Source organism: Myxocyprinus asiaticus, chromosome 26, assembly GCF_019703515.2.
Source record: "Myxocyprinus asiaticus isolate MX2 ecotype Aquarium Trade chromosome 26, UBuf_Myxa_2, whole genome shotgun sequence".
NCBI lineage: Eukaryota > Metazoa > Chordata > Actinopteri > Cypriniformes > Catostomidae > Myxocyprinus > Myxocyprinus asiaticus.
The window spans coordinates 24797981-24816823 of record NC_059369.1 but is presented as its reverse complement, the minus strand read 5'-3'; the positions used below and the strand labels follow the sequence as shown (position 1 = coordinate 24816823).

At 37.4% G+C, this 18843-nt stretch overlaps 1 protein-coding gene across 2 annotated transcripts in view; it reads right to left on the bottom strand.

Moving 5' to 3' along the window:
* Nucleotides 1-1304: 1304 nt before the first annotated feature.
* The window catches only part of LOC127416975 (ran-binding protein 10), a 57948-nt gene continuing 40409 nt past the window's right edge, over nt 1305-18843 (bottom strand). Inside the window, exons 8-15 of one of the 2 annotated variants that reach the window (XM_051656633.1) lie at nt 16900-17008; nt 10670-10818; nt 9680-9869; nt 9287-9423; nt 6812-6957; nt 5959-6070; nt 5255-5396; nt 1305-4823 (exon numbers count right to left, since the gene is read on the bottom strand). In XM_051656633.1, the coding sequence (XP_051512593.1) occupies nt 5266-5396; nt 5959-6070; nt 6812-6957; nt 9287-9423; nt 9680-9869; nt 10670-10818; nt 16900-17008 (974 nt within the window). In that variant the 3' untranslated portion in view covers nt 1305-4823; nt 5255-5265. The remainder of the gene's footprint in view (nt 4824-5254; nt 5397-5958; nt 6071-6811; nt 6958-9286; nt 9424-9679; nt 9870-10669; nt 10819-16899; nt 17009-18843) is intronic. The other variant, XM_051656634.1, reaches the window with a different exon arrangement.

Here is an 18843-nt window from a genome sequence, read left to right as displayed (position 1 = left end):
TTATTATATACACCAGCAAAGTCTCAGACTCCAACTATGAAGATTGTTTAGCCTGGAAAACCCCTCGAAAAAGCAAGAATTTCAAGAATTTTTTAAATATATAAACATGTATGGTCACAGAATATCCAGAGAAGAAGTCCACGTATTTCGACATCCAAACCTCTCAATAAAAAGAGCAGCACATCCTAAAGAAAGTGGTAAGAGAAAATCAAGAGGTTCGGGGTCATCGGGGTCCAGTATATAAAGACAAGCACCTGTGAGAAAGACCAATAACCTGTGATGGACCGAAACTCTCTGGTCACACTTTATATTAGGTGCCCTTTACTATATACTAACATTAAATACATACAAGACTATGTATTTACTCTGTAACTACATGTTGTTCTGCAAAATGCCCACATTTGCTGCTACTGACGTTGAGGTACGTGTAGGTTTAGGAGTAAGGGTAGGGTTAGAGTTAGGTTAGGGTTTGTGGTAAGTTAACAATGTAACTACAAATGTAATTCAATGCAAGTACTTTTAATGTAAGTACAATGCAACAACATGTATGTGCATAAGTACATTTTATCAAATGGTTAAGTACAAAGTAGTTAAGGCCACCTAAGATAAAGTGGATCCAACTCTCTTTTATCATGTCATCTTTGTGTGTTTACGTCCCCTATATTTTATTCAATAAATATAATATTTCTACATTCAAATGCATACATAAATAAACTGACAGTGCCAATGACTCCAATCACATGATGTGACTTTTTTTCTCTAGAAAATATATACTGCATGTGTTAGATTTTTATTATTGGGCTTTTTTGAGCAATATTTTGAATTTGGACTAAACTGTACTTTTAAACTGTTAGCATAATTACAAGTCAAATAGATTAAAAACAATTAGCTTGTTAATGAAAATAAATGTAAGTGTAACAGGACACATTTATATCATACAAACTTGACCTTCCCTCTTAACCTTTGCAACATAGACAAAACGGGAAAATCAAAACATTTTAAGTAAACCATGTAGATCCTAAAGTGTTAGCAAAATATCATGTTCATAAGAGACTAAACTGAACCTTGCATGTCTCTCTTTTCTCAGTTTCTCCTTGAATGAAGAGAAATGCCAAGAGCCTGTCTCAGTCTATAGACTGAGTTCACACTTCCAGAAAGCCATCATTCACAGGAGACACTTGCCATCATTTGTGAGACTCATCCCTTTACTCACAACTATCACTTAGTATTGTGGTATTAGTATAGTACTGTTTTTTTTCTGAAAGAAACAACAGCAAAATAATACAAAAGACAGACACAATATGCTCATGGATGTGTATTTTAATAAAAATAATTCTGTTAAAATTAAATGAGTACAATATTTCTTTATCATGTTTCCAGTACATAGGCATGTCTCTTTTTTTTCCTTTTTAAAAATTGTTTTACTTTTTTATGCTTTTTTTTTTTAAAGGTTCATGCTAAGTAGAGGGTAACTCATTTCAAAATTGCAAAAAGAAAACTCAAATAAAATTATAATTATAATAGAAGTAAATTGTGCACAGCTTGCTATACTCCATTCCATTTGACCTGCTCCTTGTCATTTCAGGCAGGAATTTCACCACATGACAAAGAAGATCTTGACAAGAAGGATATTGGCTACTTTCTTCCCTTCCATATACTTCATGTACGTAGGTCCCTATTTAAAGCCAATATTTAGTTCTATGATGGATTATTTTTAAAACAACAATATACATTTTAGGTGGTTAGACTATGATCCAAAACATATTTGACATTAAAAAGCCATCCTATAACAAAGATCTATTACCATACTTAAAGGTCAATAAAAGTATTAGACACAAAAGTTTGTGTCAACTTCCAACATTTATGGCTGTGTAAAAAGTTACGCATGATATCCCCATGCATTAAAATACCACCACTGAAAGGGATAGTTCACCCAAAAATGAAAATTCTTTTATCATGTACTCACCCTCCTGCATACCAGATGTGTATGACTTTCTTTAATCCACAGAACACAAATGAAGATTTTTAGAAGAATATTTCAGCTCTGTAGGTCCATACAATGCAAGTGAATGGGTGCCAAAATTTTGACACTCCAAAAAGCACATAAACGTATCATAAAATCTATACAACTCCATATTTAATCCATATTTTCAGAAATGATATGATAGGTGTGGGTGCGGAAGAAAGAAAGTCAGACACATCTGTGATGGCATGAGGGCAATTAAATGATGAGAGAATTTTCATTTTTGGGTGAACTATCCCTTTAACAATCGAATTGACCTTAGGGGGCCTGGGTATCTCAGCGAGTATTGACGCTGACTACCACCCCTGGAGTCGTGAGTTCGAATCCAGGGTGTGCTGAGTAACTCCAGCCAAGTCTCCTAAGTAACCAAATTGGCCCGGTTGCTAGGGAGGGTAGAGTTGCATGGGGTAACCTCCTCGTGGTCGCGATTAGGGGTTCTCGCTCTCAATAAGGCACGTGGTAAGTTGCGTGTGGATCGCGGAGAGTAGCATGAGCCTCCACATGCTGTGAGTCTCAGTGGTGTCATGCACAACGAGCCACGTGATAAGATGCGTGGATTGACTGTCTCAGAAGCGGATGCAGCTGAGACTTGTCCTCTACCACCCGGATTGAGGTGAGTAACTGCGCCACCACGAGGACCTACTAAGTAGTGAGAATTGGGCATTCCAAATTGGGAGAAAAAGGGGATAACATTTTGTTTTTTTTTAAACAATCAAATTGACCTATCTTTTTAAGTAAAATTAATAAATTAGTTGACTGCGATTATTAGTGATGAGGATTTGTGAATTGACGGGGCGCCATAGAGTTTAATCCATGATTTTACTTCTAGCCCCCATAGACGTAGCTCAAAAAAGAAAAGGTCGAGTTCATTTTCAATATTTAAGAGTAACGTGCAAGGTTGAGCCTGGGACCTCTGACCTCAGTGACCTACTGTACCAAAATGTTTACTGCACTACACAGATCTTCTATGTGAATGCCTGACATGATACAACAAGCTAGACAGCACTGTCCAAAGAGTAAATGAGGTATAAGTTTAAAAAGCAGATGTAAATAAGGGAATGTAACAATCTCATGATGGCCAGCAGCAAAAATGTAGGACATAAAATGAGGGTTAAAATTGGCTAAGCTACATTCAACACCATGGTGGCATGCTGGCTGAGTGAAATGTTGGGTTGTCATGGAAAAGATTGACAATTTTTCCTTTATGGAATCAGATTAAAAGAAAAGCTTAGAAGAGTGACGGCACGTCCAACAGAGAATACACCTCTAGAAGGAAATAAAAGAGTGAAGCGTTAAGTGCCTGAGCTATTGTTAATATCCCACTTATATACTGTACTTATAAAAGCCAAGTAGAGATTGTTGTGAGCTAGGGGAAATGAACAAAACAATAACACGGATATGAGGTCGCAGTGAAGTTCTTAAGCAAGGAGATGTTCTAATAACTAAATAAATACACTGTTTGTTTGTTTTTTGCAATCAATCGTATTGACGTTTTTCATTCATTTGCAGGAACCTTGGGTCAGTCAACTGTCTTGCATGCAGCAAGCTCCTACTCTATCCCTCCGTTACTGAACAGGAGAGGTAGACAGATACAGTAATGCTTCATGTGCATTAATTGAAGTACAGTGCATCGAATGGTAACAAAACTTTAACAACAGTACTTAACAGTCAATGAAACGACTAACAATGAATGTTGAAATGGTGTCAGCCTGTACTCATTAATCTAACAGGAAAACCATCAACACAGTGACACTATTCACATGGGTATAAAACTTACAGAATAAGTAAGTATAAGTTAGTTCGCAAGCTTCGGTGGAGCTTTTCAGTAATCAAACTACTGACCTTAATTTTCTGTCAAAAACGTTACGTTTTTATTTGGTACAGCCACAAAATCAGAAAACCACAGGTTAACTTCAATATACCTAACTTAAAAAAAGTTTGCATGATACCCACTGCTATAAAGATGGTAAAATATCGGTAAAATAGATTTATTTTGGGAAAACATCTACGGTTCAAAATATCATTCACCTACATTGGACCCAAAGGTAAGTCTGCGTCGTCACTGTGTGATTGTGTCTAATGAAAGTTGTGCTGGTGCCTGAGATCCTAAGGTAGCTTAAAAGGTGAGATGCTAGGAGCCATGCATTATCTCACACACTTATACTCCAATGAACACATTGCCAGGGCACATGAAAACTCCTGTACACAAAACATCAATGTCCATCTAATTCCTAAAGGGGTGGCTAAGGTTGACCAATAAAAAAAAAAAAAATCCTACACAATTTTCTTGTACACAGAAAAGGATCTGCTTTAAACCACACAGTATGGTCTGGTCAAGCAACACCTGTTTCTGCAAATATCTCTTTCTGACGACAAAACATTTGTCTAAATACCTGAGCTCTGACCGAGAAAACCAGAGTGTGTAGCTCATATTTTCAGTAGGAACTTACCATTATGTATATCAGTGATATGGTATGCTTGAAATACTTTGCACTGAATTCACCCATGAAAAAGAAAAACAAGTTGGGAAGTTGATTTGTTTCATAATGAGCACAACAAACGGACAAAATATAAACTAAAATAAAAATGACTAGATAAACAGAATAATTAATTATCTTTAAATAGTGTCACACAATTTGTTTTGATAATACTAAATTAAAAAGAAGCCTCTCTTCTCATGTTTCTATTCATTCTGCTCGGCTGCTTCTGGCAAACGGCAAGCGACACACCATTTCAAACACGTGCTCTCATCATGGCAACCAATTGGAAAAGTCCTCTTCTTAGCTGTCCGTATCACTGCCTGAGAGAAATACACAAATATTGTGTTTTTAACAACTATAATATTAGTAATGATGCCTGGATTTCTCAAAATATTCCAATATTGCTGTTGTCGAAGTTCATATATAATTCAGTTAACCAGTGAGAAATCTAACAGTGAATTGTCCATTGCAAACCAAGTAAAAACTCAGTGTAAGGGACCGTTCACACCAAACATGTTTTTGCGTCAGTCTGTGCTGGTTTTCAGCATCTTGCGCAGGAGCATCGCATTTGTTTACGCCGTGTCAAGCTAAAAGGAACTGCAACTTTTAAAACCGGTCTCTGCGTTCTGCACTTTTCGTTGCACTGTATCTAGCCTTTTTTTTTTCTTTAGCAAGAATGCATTCGGTCTGAGCAGCCCCTTAGACGGACAGCAGCGAGTCATATGTGCAGAGGGTAATTAGGTGCTCTCACCTGGACTGGCGCTAGTGCAAAAAGTTGTCCACTCTGGCAAAGGAGCAGGATCCAGAGCGGACCCTGGCCATCAGCTGCACACACTCGGTGGCCTGACCCAGGGCTAGCATGAGAGGAGGCTGCTTGGGCAGGTTCTGAGACTCTACACGAGGGAAAAGATTGTAGATATGAAGCCATCATAGCAATTATTTGTTCATGTTTGGCAACAGAGGTTTTGGACTTTATACTGAAAACTATCCTGACAAAAGAAAAAGAACGTTTTTGGTTACCAAAGGCATTGTAGAAATACCCCATTTGCAGGCATATTTATCACTAATGGTTTACTTATTCCTACAAGCAAAATTTCCAATATTAGGGGGGTTTCCAAGCTAAAGTGAGTAGAAATTGGCAGAGAACCTTTATGCAGAATAAAACTTTTTTCTAAACCACTAATATGACTGGAGTCTTCTGCTCAGGCGAGTATTCTTTACAACATTTATCAAGAATACTATTTTACTATTTTATACTCTTTTAGGTGTGGACAAAATTACTTAGAGTACTTTTAATTATCTAGGAACTAAAGATATCTATTCACAAAATAACTTTTATCTCACCTGATCTTCCTTTTATTGAACCAAATATTTCATGTCTTGTTACCGTGGCTGTGTTTAGTTATAAGGAGTAGGTAAGTGATTATGTGAACAGTGTGTGTGTGAAACCCTAACCCAGAATAGCACTGTTGAGAGCAGAGCAGATCGCCTCTCTCTGCATGGGGTCCAGCTGCTTGCCCACGGGGCAGTTCCAGGGGTCTGAGTACGCCAGCAGACTGAATGCATCCTAAACACACACAGACATACAAACTGGGCACAGAAGCTCGAGTGTACTGCTACCCATAGTGACTTACCTTTCCACTTACAATGTGTCCAATAACATCAGCAACAAAGAGAAGAGATATTAACATGCTAAGCTTCAGTGGTCTGAGTAATACAGGCACTTGGAGCAGAAAAGTTAAAAAGACTATTGTATGCTTTAAAATATAAGTCATATAATGTCAGAAGTGAAACAGACCCCTTTATTATTATTTGTTGTAAAAACTATAATAATTAAAAATTTTATACAGCTGTTGACTTCACAGGGCACTGTAAAAATACAATTCTGAGCTTGGTCAGTTATTTTCCTATGCCTATGCCTTTAATATTGAGCATTTATAATTTAATGTTTTATTACACAACAGTTTAGCTGCACAATCTGATTGGCCACTTCGACCTATATATCACACAGGGTTCCCAAACCTTTTGCCCAATGAATTTCAACAAATTTTTCAGTTGTTTGTGATTAATGGATAAGGATTTTTAATTCAATTTATAAAGGCTGCACTGAGTTAAGAGCCATTTCAATTCAATGTTGTTGATAAATATTGTAGAGCTGAGCATAACTAAAAAAATTATATTTTCCAAGACTTTTACAGGCCTGGAAATCATAATTTTAAAATTCTCTGATATCTCCAGGTTTCACCATGGCATGAAACCCTAAACACCTTCTTAAGCCTGTTGACCTCTTGCGCTCCGTTCCTCCTACCTGCAGCATCTTTTTGTGAGTGGCGTTCTTGCCATACTGGCGACAAAGCTGCTCGCTGAGGGTCTGAAGCTCTCTGCCAAACTGGATCATTCTCTCCGTGGCTGCTTGGTTTCCTCCACAAAGCTGTCTTGAGCTGCAGCTGTCGTCTAAAAGAGCAGAACATTACAAATATATATATATATATATATATATATATACACACACACACACACACACACACACACACACACACACACATATACACACTGGCTGCCAAAAGTTTGGAATAATGTACAGATTTTGCTGTTTCGGAAGGAAATTGGTACTTTAATTCATCAAAGTGGCATTCAACTGATCACAAAGTATAGTCAGGACATTACTGATGAAAAAAAACTGCACCATCACTATTTGAAAAAAGTCATTTTTGGCCACAACCACAAGCGCTATGTTTGGAGAGGGGTCAACAAGGCCTATAGTGAAAAGAATACCATCCCCACTGTGAAGCATGGTGGTGAATCACTGATGTTTTGGGGGTGTGTGAGCTCTAAAGGCACGGGGAATCTTGTGAAAATTGATGACAAGATGAATGCAGCATGATATCAGAAAATACTGGCAGACAATTTGCATTCTTCTGCATGAAAGCTGCACATGGGACGCTCTTGGACTTTCCAGCATGACAGTGACCCTAAGCACAAGGCCAAGTTGACCCTCCAGTGGTTACAGCAGAAAAAGGTGAAGGTTCTGGAGTGGCCATCACGGTCTCCTGACCTTAATATCATCGAGCCACTCTGGGGAGATCTCAAACGTGTGGTTCATGCAAGATGACCAAAGACTTTGCATGACCTGGAGGCATTTTGCCAAGACGAATGGGCAGCTATACAACCTGCAAGAATTTGGGGCCTCATAGACAACTATTACAAAAGACTGCACTCTGTCATTGATGCTAAAGGGGGCAATACACAGTATTAAGAACTAAGGGTATGCAGAATTTTGAACAGGGGTCATTTCATTTTTTTCTTTCTTGCCATGTTTTGTTTTATGATTGTGCCATTCTGTTATAACCTACAGTTGAATATGAATCCCATAAGAAATTAAAGAAATGTGTTTTGCCTGCTCACTCATGTTTTCTTTAAAAATGGTACATATATTACCAATTATCCAAGGGTATGCAAACTTTTGAGCACAACTGTATATATATTTACAAGGTATATAAAAAAAATTTAAAATTTTTTTTTTTAAAAGCTTGAGGTTTGAAGGTTTAACAGACAGACAGATAGACAAATACTGTCTGTTTATTTACATTTGAATTTTCCGTTTGAACATTCAATCAATTCAAGTCTATGGGATTTGGGGGATTTGTGATTGCCTGGTTTGGGAGAGCCAGAAGTCAGATCAGTTCAAAAAGACATAGCACACCAAGTCAGAACAGTCTGAAGGGCTGTGCTGAGTCTGGTGGATGTAGCTTGAAAGCTGTAGGAGGAGTTACATTGAATAAATTTGGTCTTTATGGATTTTGTAAAAGCCTTAAACCAAGTCTTTAGAATAACCCAACATAACAAACAATTCTTCCACCAAGTAATATAGTTCATTATCCTAACTGTTAAGAGCTTGTGGTTGTGATTGAGACATTAATTTAGTTCAGTCATGACAACTCTCAAAGATTTAGCATGTTAATGTGGGTAAGACATATTGGTATGATATCGGCCATGGTGGACTAGATCTGCTAACGCTGCTGCTGCTGCAGAGCAAGTACGGTGACTTGCCACTGCTAGAAAATACACATACAACCTGAGTTAAGTATGAGGACATGCAGCTGCTGTTGCACAATTAGACAAAATGCAAGACATGCTTTATTGTGCGGTCAGGTGTGCCTTTATAGTAATTTTATCATGGCATTGAAAGTGGTTCATCAAATCAGAATTTAGTCAAAACTATTTGTTTTATAATCAAAGTTTAATGAGTCAGTGGGTTTAGACTATTAATTAGTGGGGATATAAGCATGGCCAAACCTGTGTACTAAAAAAAATTTATAGACATTTTTGTGAATTGCGAGAATGATTTTGACCGAGGACGGCTAAACATTTCACATATATTCAGTGTTAATTAGCATGGTTCTCTGTTAAATTAGGAAAACTATTAGAGGTCCTATGTTTTCAACTCCATGCTGAAAGCATTCCAAGAAACAGATAAGGTGGGAAGAAAATTAAGCAGTGGATGTCATGATACTATTAAAAACTACAAGCTCGCCCTCTTTTTTTGTAACCTTGGAGGAAAACATTTAATGGGCTGAATTATAGAAGAGCTCAAATTAGCAGCTCTCAAGGGGCAAAAGGACAGCGCAGAGAAAGAACTCGTCACATCAGAATGAAAGAGGGATAAAGAGAAAAATAATACGCTTGTAAAAAGGCATGTTTACTTAAGCATTCTCACAGACTGCTGAGTATTGTGTTAAAAAGCCCACGTGTACAGTATGTGAAGTGTGAGAGTGTGCTGTACCTGCTACTCCATTGCCAACACTGTTGTCATCCGCCTGCAGGATTTCCTGGTGTTTGTATGTGCCATTCATAATACGAGTTGAGCTTTCTGTCACGCCATTACTGTAGTGTTCTACCTCAATCTCCATCTCACTATCACTATCAACACACACAACAATCCACAGTCAAATACAGAGTTTGTCCCTGCAGTATGTACCATGTCCAAATATATGTGCTTGTCCTTGCTTACATACATCTTCTTTTTCGTTGTTTACTAGGGCAATTCAAACATACAAGTTGTAAAGAATTATCCCTTCAATTTATATATACAGTATAATTAAAATTAAACTCAAACCTCTAGAATAATGCATCGTAAACACAAACAACAACAAAAACAACACAAATGGACACGCACGCAGACCTAGTCTCCTGATTGCTGGTGGCACTGTGAGGCTGGGACTTGGTGGAGTCGGTAGAGTTGGACTCTGAGTAGGAGGGGGAGGAGGATGGAGAGGAGGAGGCAGAGCTTACACCAGTGTATTTGCTGTGGCTCTTATTTTTATTAGTAGGGGTGACCCCGTTACTGCATGTGGGACTGTCTGCTCCTGAGTCATGTGGAGAGAGAGAGAAATGAGGAGAGAGAGAGAGAAACAATTAGAGCCAGTTGTATATCACCTGACACATTTTACTATAGTTAAATCCATTATGCAGAATTAATACAGATTTTACCCCACAATCAGTGAAGAATATGTGAAAAAAGGGTACAACTTCTGTGGGCATATATATAAATATATTGTATATACTGTAAATTGTAAGTATACATCATCATAGTATTTGTTCAGCTGAATTTAATTTATCCCAATGAAAAAAATATATATATATAATAAAATTGTGTCCAGACAGAATTATTTTCATTCTAGTTTTATGGCAATATGAATGAGAATTTGGCAAATTGAAAAAAAGAGAAAAAATGGTAAAACATTTCTTAATGACTTAAAATTGGCTTCATTTTCATTATGCAAAATATAATTTCTTATCTATTCCTTTTGCATTTGGTTTAAATGTATTTCGGACATTCTTAAAATGTAGATGTAGAGTGTTAGGGGTGTGTGTGTGTGTACAGGTTTCGCTATCTTTGTGAGTGCCAAATTTATGAAAATGTCCTCACTAATATAGTGAAACTTGTTGAAAACCCACTAGTAAGGGCATTTTAGGTGGTCCTCACTAGTCAAAAAGGCCCATAAATCGGCCAAATCTTGTTTAGCTCTAAATCTACTGATGTGCACAGGTTTCTGTGAGGGTGAGGGTTAGGGAATAGAAAATATCATTAGCTTATTATGAAATCAATGGAAGTCTATGAGATGTCCTCATATAGTGGAACAAACCTGTGTGTGTGTTACTGTACCTGTGTTGTGCAAGTGAGCGTTGGTGGCTCCGTGCCGTGGGCTCAGGTTTGGGGATCCGGGATAGCTGTCCTGGGATTTAGGAGAGTGGACGCTAAAGCACCGTACCTCACTATCTGTACCATTCACCATCTCTACAAACTGCCGACACCTGAGAGAGGGACACAAAATCATTGTGTTACACCACAGAGACCTCACACCCACATAGTAATAAACACTCAATTCAGACCTGCCAATCTGTTAAAATGTCTGACAACCACGTTTCTGTTATCCATTATGCCAACTGACTGACATTGTCAGCTCAGCAATCCATTAAAATGCCTGGCTGTCATTCACCTGTTATCCATCACAGAGAGAGGACTCAGCTCTCACCATCTCCTTCACACAGTTTCTGTCTCTGAATAACTGACAAGAGATACAACACTACTCCCACACCAGCACCTGATATCAGTTATGATTTGACATTAACGGTGCAATTCAATAATAACTGGTAGGCACCTCCATGCACGGTTACAACAGAAATTGACTGCTTGAGAAACTGTTTCATCTTAACAAAATTCCAGCCAAGCAAATGTAATATGGTTCCCAGAGAGATTTTCATCATTCATTATTAAACAGCTCTCTGGAATAAATGATTCTGATTGGTCAGTCGTTAAACTGTAACTGACTGTTGTCCCAGGCAACTGATTTCCTTAATAGCTGAGCTAGTTTCATCTCTTGAATCAGTCTGTGCTATCTTTCTTCTCAATTATTAAAACAATTTCAAAACTCTTTTAGGGAAATAAATATTCAGATCTACCGGTGTGGACTGCGTAAAATATAAAACACCCACTATTCAATATGAAAACTGAACACGTGCCTTGAAAGCATTACTGAAAACTCAAAAGTAATTTCAAAAGCAGCTCAATTTGAAAACTTATGCAACATTGTGACTAATCAAATCACAAGCAGCTCAGTCTAAAGCAGCAACAACATTTCTGTCTGTGTTTGTTAAACATAACAAAGGGTAACACTATTCCTCAGAATGATGTCTACCTGAATGACCAGTACCTAGGACACTTTAGAAAACCTTAATTTGTATTCTGAAAATTATGTCATTATTTAATCATCCTCAAGTTGTCCTAAACCCATATGGCATTCTTTCTTCTGTGAAACACAAAGACCCCGTTTACACCTGGTATTAAGATTTCAGGTGATCCGATCATATGTGGTCAGCACTAATTACAGGTCTTAACAGGGTCTCGGATCACAAAACCCACAAATGTAGGTAGTCAAAAACACATCGCATTTGAGGTGTGAACGCTAATCCGTCCTGTATGTGACCCGGACAGCAGCGAAGTGCCACCCCTCACCTGTCAATCAACTGCTGCGCTAAAACAAGAGTTTAAACTTTGCCGGTTATGAGGGGATTTAAAAGGAAATAACCATCCGATCAGAAAATTGGAAAAAGCGTATATATACAGTACACAAGCATGAGAAATTCACGGATCTTCTTCAGTGTGTCAGTTAATCAACATGCAGGGACACTTAAAGTATTAGAAGCACGAACATCTGCAGCTCAGGTTAATACAGGTAATCCACTAAAATAACGCATAATTCTGCTCGAAATGTTGCATTTGTGTTTAAGATTAAATTTCATTGACATCTGGGAGAAACAGAGTGGCATTTTTTTTCCCCACACTTTCTTTGTCTTTTATGACTTTTTTGTGGTTTATTATCATGCAGGAACATACTGACATAGTGATTGATGTATGTCATCATGAAATCAGAGACCCTCCCCTACAAATCTGAACACAAGTGGTCACAGGAAATGCATTTAAGTGACCAGGTGTAAACAGCTATGTGTCTCACCTGACCACATTTGATCAGATCACCCGAGATGCTCCTTAATACCAGGTGTAAACGGGGTCAAAATTAGAAACTTTTCCATGTGGTTATAAAGCCATACAATAGCTTTGTGATAGGAACAGACCAAAATGTTTTGTTATTCACTGAAAATCTTGTCATCCGCCATAGCTCTCCTCAGCGTGTTCATTATAGTTCATAAGAGAAGAAACACTTCAGAACACTTAGAATATAGCACACAGATTGTATGGACTAGCGCAGAGATTGTATGGACTACTTTTATGGTGCCTTTGCGGGTTTTTTTTGTTGTTGTTTTTTTTACTTGAAAGCTCCAGTGTCCATCAAGGTTATTATCGTAAACTAAAATGAAAACTAAATGTACTTTTTTTTAGTAAACTGAAATAAAAATTAAAATCAACAATTAGAAAAACTGAAACTAAACTAAAATACATTTTCATGGCTCTGAAAAACGAAAATAAAAATAATCGTAAAAAATATGACACTTTCGTTTTTGTTGAGATAGGCTTTTAAACCCGCTATCACCTTAATATGAAGATGCCACTAGGGGTGTAGCACGAGCAGATGGCCTATTGCCCTCATTACATTAGCAAAGACAGAGTGGGAGGGAATCACTACAGTATATCATGGAGAGAAGCAAAGCAGGTAGAAAACTAGGGTGACCAGAAGTCGGTCCCGGTTTTACGAGGTATGTCTCGGTGTCCCGTCATTTCTCTAAAAAACAGTCTCTAGAATTTACACCGAAAGGTGCCAAAAAACAAAAAACATCCAGTGAGTGGCAGTTCTGTGGACGGAAATGCCTTGTTGATGAGAGAGGTCAACAGAGAATGGCCAGACTGGTTCGAACTAACAAAGTCTACGGTAACTCAGATAACCTTTCTGTACAATTGTGGTGAGAAGAATAACATCTCAGAATGCTATTCTGAGATGAGGGCTGGCGCTGTTTTGGTGGCACGAGAGGGACCTACACAATATTAGGCAGGTGGTTTTAATGTTGTGACTGATCAGTGTGTGTGTATGTATATATATATATATACAGGTGCATCTCAATAAATTAGAATGTCGTGGAAAAGTTCATTTATTTCAGTAATTCAACTCAAATTGTGAAACTTGTGTATTAAATAAATTCAGTGCACACAGACTGAAGTAGTGGGTTTTTATTAAATGTAAGCCAAAATCATCACAATTAAAAGAACCAAAGACTTAAACTACTTCAGTCTGTGTGCATTGAATTTATATATATATATATATATGTGTGTGTGTGTGTGTGTGTATATATGTGTGTGTGTGTGTGTGTATATATATATGTGTGTGTGTGTGTGTGTGTATATATATATATGTGTGTGTGTATATATATGTGTGTGTGTGTGTATATATATATATATATATATATCAGTTGCTTCAATACAGACAGCAAGTTAGATGACAAAATTTGGAAGTGTGGAGCGCAGAAAAGAGGCAGGGCTGAATGAGGTGAATATATATATATATTCACCTTATTCAGCCCTGCCTCTTTTCTGCGCTCCACTCTTCCAAATTTTGTCATCTAACTTGCTGTTTGTATTGAAGCAACTGAGAAGAGTCGATCAAAATGGATTATGTGTGGGAGCACAGAAACTACTTCTTCACCAAGAGTTGATGGTGTGAGTCTACAGCACCCCTTTACAACGTGAAAATTCGAATGAGGTGTTTTTTTGCTGTCACTCTAAATGTTAGTTTTTTCTGACACCCACAGAGGTAAATTGGACCTGGCAGATCACATTCAGACAGCTATGACAACTATATACACTGCACTTTTTTATAATACAAGCGTTTCATTGTTATACGTGTAATTCTGCTTAATTTTTAGGTTTCAACTTGTTAATAATTAGTGTTAAAATGTGTAGTTGATATGAAATTTCCAACAGCTCATATTATTACACATGCAAAATACGCACACACACACACACTCTACCGGTCAAAAGTTTTGAAACACTTGACTGAAATGTTTCTCATGATCTTAAACATCTTTTGATCTGAAGGCGTATGCTTAAATGTTTGAAATTAGTTTTGTAGACAAAAATACAATTGTGCCACCATATTAATTTATTTCATTATAAAACTAACATTTTAATTTAAAACAAAAAGGTTTTGCAATTGATGACTTGGACCAAATAATAAAGAAAAGCAGCCAATAAGTGCCCAACATAGATGGGAACTCCTTCAATACTGTTTAAAAAGCATCCCAGGGTGATACCTCAAGAAGCTGGTTGAGAAAATGTCAAGAGTACATGTCTGCAAATTCTAGGCAAAGGGTGACTACTTTGAAGATGCTAAAATATAACACAGTTTTGATTTATTTTGGATTTTGTTTAGTCACAACATCATTCCCATAGTTCCATTTATGTTATTCCATAGTTTTAATGACTTTACTATTATTCTAAAATGTGGGGGGAAATAATTATAATAAAGAATGAGTAAGTGTTTCAAAACATTTGAGTGTATATAAAAAGGCTGACCGATTAATCAGCACTGATAACAGATTTCTGGAACAATCGGTTATCTGCAAAAATCCACACCGATAGTTTTTCCCCATTTTGTCTGGTGCTGGAGTGGCTGGGAAGGGTCCACTGTCGTTATACAGTATGAGAGCGGCTTCTAGAGGCAAAATAAAACTATCACTTCACTGATGCCTTGTGGTGTTTGTTTTGACACATGAGACTACACTCTGCATGGAGCGGAACACTTCAGATGCGGATTTAAAACATCAACAATGAAAATGTATTTATACAGTACACTACAGTACACGTTGTCATATCATTATAAAGTAATTCATATGTTGACTAGATGCTGCATTAGTAGAGAACAGCAGTATGTTTGCCAAAAAGGCTGAGAGGATGCTAACATCAAAGCTAACCTCAAGCGGTTAGAACAATGTGACAAAAATGCACACAAGTCCTACCCAAATGTTTAAATGTCACAATTGTTACCATCTGTTTGCATTAGTTTCTATCCAGCTGGTCACGTTTATGCATTCGTTAACCAGCTAGGTTGCATATTTAAAGCTAGTGACATGAGAAAGCAAATTAATATCTTCATGCGGCCGAGAGAAACGTACAAACAAATCAGAAATGCATCTGATTTCAATTAAAAAAAATTATCCTCACTGTAATATGATGACTTTAGATCAATCACATTCTTGCGCTAAAAAAGGCTAGACACAGCGCAACAAATACAGTTTAACAGAAAGCAGGTGTCTCAATATGCTTTTCAAGTTCATCTTCTAAAAAAAAGCGCTCCTGCACGAGACGCTGAATAAAAAAACCAAAGCGAAACAAAGACATTCGTCTAGTGTGCGTTTACATGGAAAAATAAATGGATGGCTGCAAAAGTGTTCGGTGTGAACAGCCCCTTACAGTTGGTGGAGGTCTTTGGCCGTTGTGTCTTGCTCTCTTATAAACGTTTCTCAGATTAAGCAATGAGTTTTTTTAAATGCTTTGTCAGGAAAGATGTTCAACTTGGAAATGTGTGTCTCGAGATCCTCACATTCGGATCCAGTCTGCTGTGTTCCGTCTGATTGAACAGCCCCTGGCCTGGGCTCATAGTCTGAGCCAATACACCACCGAGTTCAGATGAATACCACTGCTATCTGTGAATATTGCTACTCTGCATACAACTGTACTGAATAAAAAACAATGTGGTATTTCGCTGTTATTATGAAGCTTGAGTCTGGAGTAGTAGGAATCAGTGCAAGTGTAACACCATGTGAACTGTCTATTGAAGCGTTTTCCCCCCTCATTTTACTTTTGACATTTGAGAATATGGACTGACTAAAAAATTTTATTTATTTATTTTATGCACATTAGTTGAAAATGCAATGCTCTTTTTTTTAACAGCTAGTATAGGAATGTTCCATGCAATAATATATCGGCGCTGAATGGTTTCTGTATTTATTGCGCCCTCTTGTGGACTAAGGAAACAACATCAATTTAAAAATCAGCTAACTTTAAAATTTGAATATATAGTATGCATGAATAGCAAACCCCCCAGGTGTCCCAGTTTGAAATTTTCAAAATCTGGTCACCCTATAGAAAACGCGCTAGCCGTCTGGGACTTCAATTATGACACATTTGAACCTTTATTGGAATGACTGTTTGTTGTGTTACCAATGCATGATGTTAAAACAAAGAGAACAGAAACAATATAATATCCATTAATCTATTCTGACTTTCTCTCTCTCTCTCTCTGAATGTCAGTGTGTGTGCACGCAAGCGCACGCGCACGCACACGCACACACAAACACAAACACAAACACAAACACAAACACAAACACAAACAAATAATTAGTGTTAGGGCCCCCTGGGGAGAGTGTGCTTGTAGAGATACTCACTTCAACATGAAGAGTAAATTGGGGTTGTGTTCTAGGAGGCTGGGGTACAACTGCTGTGTAGCTTCAATGGCTTCTCCAACACGGCCTGCCAATACCAGCTTCTGTATTCCTGTACGCACAGAGAATAAACACTTAGATAAGCGGGAGTGAGATGCCTCAATTACCTATCTACATGGGTGTTTTGTTAAAGGGGTCATATCATTTTTTTTTTCGCCCTGAGGTACACTTAAAATGTTACTGAATTTTTAATTTATAAACCTTAAAAGTAAAAGCCATAATTGTATGACCATTTCAAACCTTTCTATGACCCTCAGAATTAAACTGGTGTGCTTTTAAGACTTGTGATCACCCTGTTCTCATATGAAATGAGAAACACCACACACAGCACAAAGATTTGGAGAACTTTCTACATATTTTACTCTCATTAGTTCTTCTGGTGTTAATATGCAAATTTGGAATGTCATTTGTTAATATTTCAGATTTCTGACAAGTCGTTTCTCAGCTTAGTTTCAATAAATTGTCTTGTTGGACTGAAGTTAAAGTTACAGTATGTTTTTATTGTACATTAAACCCTTTCCTCTCAAAAGATCAAGGAAAATTTGGTTCCTCATCATACAACCCCATTAGCAAAATTATACATAATAACATGTAACGTTTCTCAAGGCTTATGGTAAAAGGTGCTTTATACAAGATTTAGCAAACTCATAATATTTTCTGAATAAACAGTTCAGAAAACTTCAAAGTGAACATTAAATATTCAGCGTGTTAATAAAGCTTAAATCAGAGGCACAAAATAGAGCATGTTATTTCACTTTACTTTAACTGAATATTAATTAAATATTCATATTCCGTCTAGTGCCCAAAAAAAGATTTTTTATTTTTTGCTTATCCAGTAAAATTGCATGTTCCCCATAACAGCTATATTTTCCCACCCCAAGCAACATTTAAAGATCTGTTTAACTCATTACAAGTGATATTTAAGCAATATCACATGAACAAGAGTGCAATATGGCCATATATCAGCACTGCTGTGATTCAGCAACAGGCACGAGTGCCGTAGGTAATCACAGCAGTGCTGATTTAGGGCCATATAGCACGATTGCGAGTGTGATATTGCTTATATACAACAGTTCAAAGTCAAGTACATTTTTAAAAAATTTGGAAAAACTGAGTACGGTCACAAAAAACACATTTGTGCATGGAACTACTTTCTTACACCACGGATCAGAATCTGCCATTGCTGGTTCAAACCAAATGATACGTCCAAGCCTCTCAAAAATATAACTTCAGAACTACTAGTATCACAGCTTGGGCTGTTTCTAACATGTTATTTGAGAAACAAGGATGTGTGTTTGTGTGTGTGTGTGTGTGTGTGTGTGTGAGAGAGAGAGAGAGAGAGAAAACACGCGCGTGTGCGATCACCAGTTGATGATGCTGTAGTCTGTTAGTCAGCTTTCTGAAGATAATGTCATTTTGGTGAAATACATCCTATTTTCCCAGTGGAAAAATATCCGTCCAAGCAGGGGTATTCCTCCTTATTTCACGGTAGCCAGTGCGCAAGAGTCTTTCACTATAGAAACCGCAATGTTCTCTGCCATTTTGTCCTCGCCAATGTGGAAAGTCCGGTAAGAGGTAAGCGCCTTGAGTTTGTGTAATTAATCAGTCTGTTGTGTCTCTCAGCTGTGATGAGCCTTAATGCTGAAGTTGTTAGTTTAAAGCTGTTTAAAGCTATTTCCTAGCTTTAGTAGTGTAGTAGTAATACGAGAGATCACGGAATGTTGTTGAATATAAACACTGAGTGACGCTGACTCACTTCACGTCACCAGCTGGCTGATATTACACACAAAAATGGTCTTTTGTCCCCACCTGTTGGCTAAAATATGTAATGTCACAAAATTAAATGTAAAGATACATTTAGAGACATATCTCTACACACATCTGCAC